The sequence below is a fragment of the Strongylocentrotus purpuratus genome, unplaced genomic scaffold, assembly GCF_000002235.5.
Source record: "Strongylocentrotus purpuratus isolate Spur 01 unplaced genomic scaffold, Spur_5.0 spur5_scaffold_18, whole genome shotgun sequence".
NCBI classification, from domain to species: Eukaryota; Metazoa; Echinodermata; class Echinoidea; order Camarodonta; family Strongylocentrotidae; genus Strongylocentrotus; species Strongylocentrotus purpuratus.
The window spans coordinates 819,450-828,346 of record NW_022145603.1 but is presented as its reverse complement, the minus strand read 5'-3'; the positions used below and the strand labels follow the sequence as shown (position 1 = coordinate 828,346).

At 41.5% G+C, this 8,897-nt stretch overlaps 1 protein-coding gene across 1 annotated transcript; it reads left to right on the top strand.

Annotated features, from left to right (window-relative positions):
* Positions 1-1,092: 1,092 nt before the first annotated feature.
* Positions 1,093-5,313, top strand: LOC115925359. The gene is made up of 2 exons (XM_030989020.1): positions 1,093-1,935; positions 4,880-5,313. The coding sequence occupies exons 1-2, from the start codon at positions 1,635-1,637 to the stop codon at positions 5,296-5,298; spliced, it is 720 nt and encodes a 239-aa protein (XP_030844880.1). The 5' UTR covers positions 1,093-1,634; the 3' UTR covers positions 5,299-5,313.
* Positions 5,314-8,897: the final 3,584 nt, after the last annotated feature.

The window sequence follows — 8,897 nt, the reverse complement described above, 5'->3', positions numbered from 1 at the left end:
TTGTTGCGAGTGGTTTACTATACTTACGGATTGTTACGAGCTATTTATGGAAAAATAAATCCGTGGAAAATCGTAAGAATATTTTTAACATGTCAAAAAATTTGCCTCTCCTGTCACGGATACTTACGAGTGTCTGCGAGTTGTTGCGAGTTGTGACGAGCTTTTTACGGATACCAGTGAGTTATTTACGGATGCTTGCGATTGACTACGAGTTGGCGATTCGTAAGGACTCGTAAGGAAAATCCGTGTATGTGAAGGGTGTATTAAGGTTTGTACTATTCTATATAATAAACATACATGTGGTTTCTTGGTAAGTAATCATTATAATCAATATATCTATTGCTAAAACGTGAATGTAATTGAAACATGATCAGACAAATAATCTATTGGTCATTAATTGCCGAAAGAAAATGAAAAATCACAAAATTGATGTACATTGTCATACGTTTCTGAACAAATTATGAAAAATGTATTTTTCTGTTAAAACGTGTAAAGTAATCATGAATATGCATTTTTGTGAGGTATGTGTTCACGCTTGGATGAAAAGAGGGCATTGTTTGCAAGAGTGCAAAAATCGACATGCGCCAAAGTTGCTTATGTGATGTGTAAATAAAACAATTGTGATTTGGTTATTAAATCGGTTCTTGCAGATCCAAATAACATTCCTTACAAAATTAATCATGCCACACATATCAAATATCAACGAACATGTGTGCGCGTGTGTGTGTACGTGTGTGAATCTGCTTCTACAAAAAGCATATGCAATGCATTTCATTTGATTAATTCGATTCATTCTCTCTCTCCGCTAATCCCAACATAAAACATGCTGAAGGCATCACTTTTGCGCAAGTCGATTTTGTCACTCTCGCAAACAATGCCTCCTATTCATCCAAGCGTGAACACCTACCACCCAAAAATGATACCAAATAATTTGGGATAAAACATTCTTTCATAAGATATATAATAATTTACTGTTCATAGATGATTTTTATAATAATTAGCAATTTTTTTAGGTGTAAACTTATTTTTGACTCACACGGTATTGGATTCAATTATATGGGTCCAACAGAAACCAATAGACTGCAACAGAATTCGATTATTCGAGTTATCGAATCAGCGCATTTGTGAGAGAATGCAACGTAAACAATATAGTTCAGGGTCAAAGTTGTTTACGCTAGCAAAGTGCAGAAAGGTCAAAAGAGAAACTATTAGTTAAGCGCATCGCGCGCGATACCGGTAAAGTGCGCGCATTCCAAGTTAGCATGCGCGGCACAACAACTGAATTCGTCTCACATACTCAACAAGTTCCACTGGGGTTGGATGTTTTTCTTTTAGTTCTCCCAGATTTTAGGAACAGGAATATTCACGTAGGAACAGGAATATACACGTAGACCTATACTTTTTAGGTGTCTACACTTGAACAATTTTATTACCAAGACAACTTTTACCGTGCTGGCTCGTCGAGGATGGTTTAGCCCACACTATCGCCTGGTATAACTCTGGAAGTGATTATTCTGGATACATAAACTAAAGGGGATCTATAGATCTAGACTCTAGATCAAGTCTAGATCTAGCCTACTCTATAAACTAAACCGGACTATCGCGCTCGATCAAGCCCGAACTTGACAGTGACAATGGGGAAGAAAAGAGGCGGGCAGACGACTAAACGCAAAGATCGCGAGACCAGAGCATCAACACGGAATGTTAGTGTTACCACAGGACCCAGCACGAGAGTGACAAGGCCTAGATTTAGTACTACTAGCTCTAGGCCTACTAGTAGTAGGAGAGGGAGATACACGTCAAGGTCAATGCCAAGGGAGTCGGTGTCGCAAGATCAGCCAGTGACCGGCCCAGGGACGGTGGAGCAGGCGCCTGCAGCCCAGGCAGCAACACCCAGTCAGTCGTCGGGACGACCCTCGGTCGTGACACAACCGGGTGAGTTTACGATACAAACCGTCAGCTTGACATTACAGGCATTAGGCCTAGATCTAATGAAAGCATAGAGACCAATTCAGCCCTCGTCCCTACCGTATCGTTCCCTTCCATAGTACCAGGGCGAGATGGAGGTCTAAATTCAGACCTGGGGGATCATACGGGTTACTAGGCAACCAGGGGATGACGGCTCGAGGGCAGGGATACGTTCCAATGGAACAGTGTCAATCGGGTTTTACTGTAGTTCAAACGGGACAACAACTCATGCTTAAACCAATAGGCCTAGTAACAGCAAGAAACAAGATCTACAATATTGAGGCGTGGACAAACGCCTTTTTGACATTTGCGACTTGCAGGCACATCCAAACTTCGCACAAGAGATCCTAAAATATTGCCACCTCATACGGTCGGCATCGAGCAAATACACAGGGTACAGATGGCGGGACTATGATGTGGAGTTTCGCTCCCGTAAATTAATATCTAATAAAGATCGTGGGCTAGTATCGATGGAGAGTTGTGGCTCATGCACTTGTAGGGGGTGGGGCGCCTAGACTAACATTAACAACAATAGGAACCCCCACGGCTAAGCCTCCAAGAGTGGGGAGGCCAGGCGGGCCCAGACCATTTCAGTCCCAATTTCCCAGAACATCGGGCACCAAAAGTCAGGCTTACTGGAGTCAACCAGCCCGCCGGCTGGGCGGCCGCCAGCTCGGAGCTCGCCAGTCCGGTCCCGGTGTATGCTATGCACTTAACTTCAGACATGGAAAATGTGAGCGTCAGCAGTGCAAATTCCTCCACAAATGCTTGGCATGCGGCAATACCGGCCTCGGGAAAGTTACCTGCCCGCGGGCCCGGGAGGCGATCACCAGCCAAACCGCATAAAGCAGATCTAGTAGGCCTAGATAGTCTAGTAATTCTTAAATACTGGGGATCAATATAACGAAGGGACATCAATGGCCAATAATAATAAGGTTAACGTAAAGTCGGTACAAGATCATCAACTACACTCACTAGCTCCATCTCCCATTAAAGTAGAAAGACTAGTAGCAGAGTTAGAAAGATATCCCAATAAAAAGGCAGCGCAATTCTTAGTAACCGGTTTCACCCAGGGCTTCATATTGAATTACAACGGCCCTCGGTTGCCTGACGATCTACCAAATTTGAAATCGGCAGATCAGAATAAGGTAGCGACAAAAAAGAAAATCGATAAGGAAGTTACTTTGGGACGCTACGCAGGGCCATACGAGAAAAGACCCCTTCAAAATTTGAGAGCAAGCCCAACTGGCTTAGTCCCGAAGAAGAACCCAGGGGATTTCCGACTAATAAACCACTTATCCTATCCGAAAGGGTACCCGATTAATGATTTCATTGCCGATGACGCATGCAAAGTAGAATACAGTAGCTATGATACTGCCGTAGATTTAGTTTCTAAGACGGGAATAGGGGCTGAGCTAGCAAAAGAAGACATAAAATCTGCATTCAGACTGCTACCCATATCAACCCAGGACTTTGAATTATTAGGAATAAAATTCGAAGGGAAGTATTACGTAGATAAGTGTTTACCAATGGGGATCCGATGCGCACCGGCATATTTCGAAAAATTCTCCTCATTTCTAGAATTCTGTGTGAGGGACAGGCTAGGAACAGATAGGATAGTTCACTACATGGACGATTTTTAGCAGTAGGGTCGGCAAATGCAGGAGGTATTAAATGTTTAGGAATAATAACCGAATTTCGCTCAGTAGGCAGTGAATTAACTAGGTGTCCCTCTGGCTATGGAAAAATCGGAAGGGCCCTGTACAAAATTGACATAGGGGCCTATCTAGGCCTGGAGATCGACACCAGCGTCATGCAAGTTCGGATACCTGACGGTAGGTAGCAGCCTTGAAACAGAAAATCCGCAGGGCCTTAGAACAAAAGTCTTTGGATCTGAGGAATATTCAGTCGTTAATAGGATCCTTGAATTTTGTTTGTCGAGCCGTACGGCCAGGTAGAGCGTTCCTAAAGAGGTCAATAGATCTCGTGAAAACAGAAGACGGGTCAAAGGGTTCACGGCGTTTAACGGATGGAGCCCGTGCTGACCTCGAAGTTTGGTTGTCTTTTCTGGAACAACTTAACGGGGTTACAATCATTCAGCCTAGGCAATGGTCAACTGACGACATCCACATGAAAAAAAGCACGCCGCGTTTCATGCTAGTAAAGATAAGATTCTCAAAAACAGATCAATATGGAAAATCAACAATTTTTTGCATAAGAGAGAATGGCATACACAACAGTTGCCCAATTGCCGCAATGTATAGTTTTCTCAACTTGAGACCCAAAACCCATGGCCCTTTGTTTTGCCATGCTAATGGGGCCCCATTAACCAGGTATTAATTTAGAGCAGTATTGATTAAGGTGTTGATCTTTTCAGGGGTGCAATCAGCCCATTATGGCACTCATTTATTTCGTATTGGTGCTGCCACAATTGCTGCCTTGAATGGATTACCCACAGAAAAAATAAAAGAGATGGGGCGATGGCGCAGCGGGGCCTACAGGTCTTATGTAAGACCCTAGTCATATTAGAATAGAGATATCCTCCTTCCAAAGGTTATAGCGTGGAAGGTTGTAGTTTACATTAATAAAATTGAGAGTGCTCTTCCTCATCTCTCACATGAAGCAAATTATTGTAGTTGATCATAAGTTTTCAAAAAGTCATGTGTACAGTGTAAAAATAAATAAATAAATACAAAATAAAAAAAATAAAATAAAAAATAAATAAATAATAAACAAATAATAAGAAACCGATTATCGTGCTTACCAAATTATAGCACGGGCACAATATGATGCTCGTTTTAACCTTACCTACAAACAAGTCGAATAGGGTGGACTATGAATAAACATATGATCGCGAAAAGAATTATGTACATGTATACTTCCCCGAAGAACTCTTTTGTTTTCACCACAGGTACTCGAGCCCAACGGTTGTGGCTATTGGGGGATAGCTTCGTCAGGAGAGCCGGCGAGAGGGCATCCTGGACAGGCAACCACAACCTGGGAGTAAATGCAAGCGAGGTTAAATGGTTTGGCAGAGGCGGCCTAACCCTACACGAATTTCCGAGAGCTCTCCAGGACTTACTAAGGTACAACCCAGCTCCTACCATCATGATCATTCACGTGGGTTCGAACGACCTCGGCCGCTATGGAGCCAAGCAATGTCGACAGGCATTAGATGATGCCCTCACCACAGCCCGGGACTTATTACCGGGGTGCCATATTTATTTTTCAAGCATAATACCTCGTTTGTTCTACTATGGATATGGCCGTACAGTGCATTCGCAATTAGCGATTAATAAGGTGAGGAAATCCCTGAACAAATATGGTTGAAGAAAGATCAGGCGCATGCACAATGCATCGTTCATCATGCACAACTTCATTGCGCAAGAACACCAATATTTTAACAGGGACGGGATACACCTGTCGGACAGTGGATGTGACATTTTGATACAGAGTTTCGCAACGGCGGCTCGAATGGCTGGGTTAACTTAAAACTTGAAATCTCTGAGAAAACGCCGTTTAAATATAATGACTCCCTCAAAATAATGCACGTGAGTCTTGCGACTCAACACTTTAACATTTAAGCTGAATATAATATTATTTGTCTGCGGTACGATTGTATAGCAGACAAATGTTGTTTGTATCGTTAATGAATGCATATTTATGTTGGGTCCGGGGCTGTGCCCCGATGGAATGTAATTTGCATAGGCAGCTCGTACAGGTGTGCGAGCTAATTCTGCCTCGGAGACCAGGGCGTGGCATAAATTAGTGTGTAATTGAATCATTTTAGCTTGAGCTTTCAACGAGACAACTTTTATTTACAATAAAAGTGCGTTGTGTCATGTACTGTTACATGACTGTGTTTGAATAAGGTTTTCCAGAGTTTTTATGCTCGTTGAGTTTTATCTCTGGTTTTTTATCCTGGACCATGATAGGTCCGGTTTCCAGTGAAGGAAACGGTTTCCAGTGAAGGAAACGAGAAGAAATGTTTGTTAAACATTCATACTGAATAAACGGCCGGCTCTCAGTAGTCGTTGTCAGGCTATTCCACAATAATTGAAGTGTATTATTGTGTTATTTGTGTGTATTGGAAAGCAAGAGGGATGACAGACGAAATAATATGTGAGATTATAGGACAGACAGATCATTGCATAATGTATATACATGCACATGTCAATAGAACAAGGCAGAATCTGATTTGGACCATGATATGGCTCGTTGACGCTGCTATCATGGTTGTTTTGTTGTTGGTTTTGGTATGGCAGCTCGTCAAGTATACCTACATGTATATTTCTAGTTTAGGGAATAATGCCAAAGATAATAAGATAACAGTGGATTGTACAGATGAATACAAGGTGTACATGTAAATAGACGTTCGATCAAAATAGGACAGTCGACTAATGACTGAATCTTATTTGAGGCTGTGCAGCTCGACTGTACACGGGCAAACATGTTATTATTGTCTTCAACATAGTGATCGTGTTTAATTGATTTAACGTGGATTCATAGATCGTAATTGTTCATTTCAATTTTGCTCGGCAAAGTCACATAAAATGTGATAATGGTGCAGAGAATTTAAGCACCTGGCTTGGTTTTAAGGTTTGGGAACCGATGGAGAAAAATAATAAAAATAAAATTGTTAGTATTTTTGATAAATGCCCTTAAAGAGATGACTATAGTTTGCTTTGTTTGAATGGGTCCAAGTGACAACAGATAACATCATTTCATTTAATTGTTCGTCCATTTATGGCAGAAAGTAACAATTTAGAAAACAAAACAGACAAAACTATTTAAAAGGCAAAAAAAAAAAAAAAAAAAAAAAAAAAAAAAAAAAAAAAAATGGTTTGTATTGGCTGTTTGGGGTTGAAAATTGTCAAGGTTGCTTATTGCTATTGATATTTATGTTAATTGTTGTTCATAACAGGGGAGAGCGGTTTGGCCAATGGCAAGGAGGGGCTCTCAGTAGGAGAGGTTGTTTAGGGGAATCCGTAATCTCAGGAAACTGGGACTTCGGTTGGATGTCTTCCTCCCGGTTGGTCACGTGACCCGGGTTCCCCTACTTAGTATCTCGTTTTTATTTAGCCTCTCCCCTCTTCCCTGTACAAAAGTGCGGGTACAGATATCGCCCCTTTTTAATTTCATTGCATTTCTGTTATTTGATTGTGACATTAATTGTTGGACGGTTTGAAAGGGGGAAATTCTATCCCCAGTGGAATAAATGTTGAGAAAATGGCAAACAATGTATCCATGTTGTATTTCTTCTCACAATTCGATTATTCGAGTTATCGAATCAGCGCATTTGTGAGAGAATGCAACGTAAACAATATAGTTCAGGGTCAAAGTTGTTTACGCTAGCAAAGTGCAGAAAGGTCAAAAGAGAAACTATTAGTTAAGCGCATCGCGCGCGATACCGGTAAAGTGCGCGCATTCCAAGTTAGCATGCGCGGCACAACAACTGAATTCGTCTCACATACTCAACAAGTTCCACTGGGGTTGGATGTTTTTCTTTTCCCGCCTCCCCACCCTTCTACTCCTTAGACAATAAGAAAGGAGGAAATAAGAAGTAGAAAGTGAAAGAGCTCAAAGAAAGGGGGAGGGAAATTTACACAGCAGAGCTCGGGGAGGATAGATTTGAGACATGTGGCCAAAAAACAAAAAAGTGATGATGATTATGGTTGGTTGGTTTGGCTTGATGCATTTTAAATAAATGGTTGGTTGGTTGGGCTAGTATGCTTTTAATGAATGGATGGTTGGCTGGGCTTGTAATAATTCGTGTTATGGTTGGCTGGATGGGCTTGTATTCTTAATTGGAACAAAGTTTTGGTTGGTTGGTTTGGCTAGTGATGTTCCAATAAATGGCTGGTTGGTTGGGCCAGTAAGCTATTAATGAATGAATGGTTGGCTGGGCTAGTATAATGATTCGTTTTAGAGATTGGCTGGATGGGCTTGTATTCTTAATTGGAACAAAGTTTTGGTTGGTTGGTTGGGCTAGTGATGTTCCAATAAATGGCTGGTTGGTTGGGCCAGTAAGCTTTTAATGAATGGATGGTTGGCTGGGCTTGTAATAATTCGTGTTATGGTTGGCTGGATGGGCTTGTATTCTTAATTGGAACAAAGTTTTGGTTGGTTGGTTGGGCTAGTGATGTTCCAATAAATGGCTGGTTGGTTGGGCCAGTAAGCTATTAATGAATGAATGGTTGGCTGGGTAGTATAATGATTCGTTTTAAAGATTGGCTGGATGGGCTTGTATTCTTAATTGGAACAAAGTTTTGGTTGGTTGGTTGGGCTAGTGATGTTCCGATAAATGGCTGGTTGGTTGGGCCAGTAAGCTATTAATGAATGAATGGTTGGCTGGGCTAGTATAATGATTCGTTTTAAAGATTGGCTGGATGGGCTTGTATTCTTAATTGGAAGAAAGTTTTGGTTGGTTGGCTGGGCTAGTGATGTTCCAATAAATGGCTGGTTGGTTGGGCCAGTAAGCTTTTAATGAATGGATGGTTGGCTGGGCTTGTAATAATTCGTGTTATGGTTGGCTGGATGGGCTTGTATTCTTAATTGGAACAAAGTTTTGGTTGGTTGGTTGGGCTAGTGATGTTCCAATAAATGGCTGGTTGGTTGGGCCAGTAAGCTATTAATGAATGAATGATTGGCTGGGCTAGTATAATGATTCGTTTTAAAGATTGGCTGGATGGGCTTGTATTCTTAATTGGAACAAAGTTTTGGTTGGTTGGTTGGGCTAGTGATGTTCCAATAAATGGCTGGTTGGTTGGGCCAGTAAGCTATTAATGAATGAATGGTTGGATGGGCTAGTATAATAATTAGTTTAATGGTTGACCGGATGGGCTTGTATTCTTAATTGAAACAAAGTCTTGGTTGGGTGGTTTGGATTGAAGATTCATTTGAAAATTCGGTTTTGGCATTCTTTATTT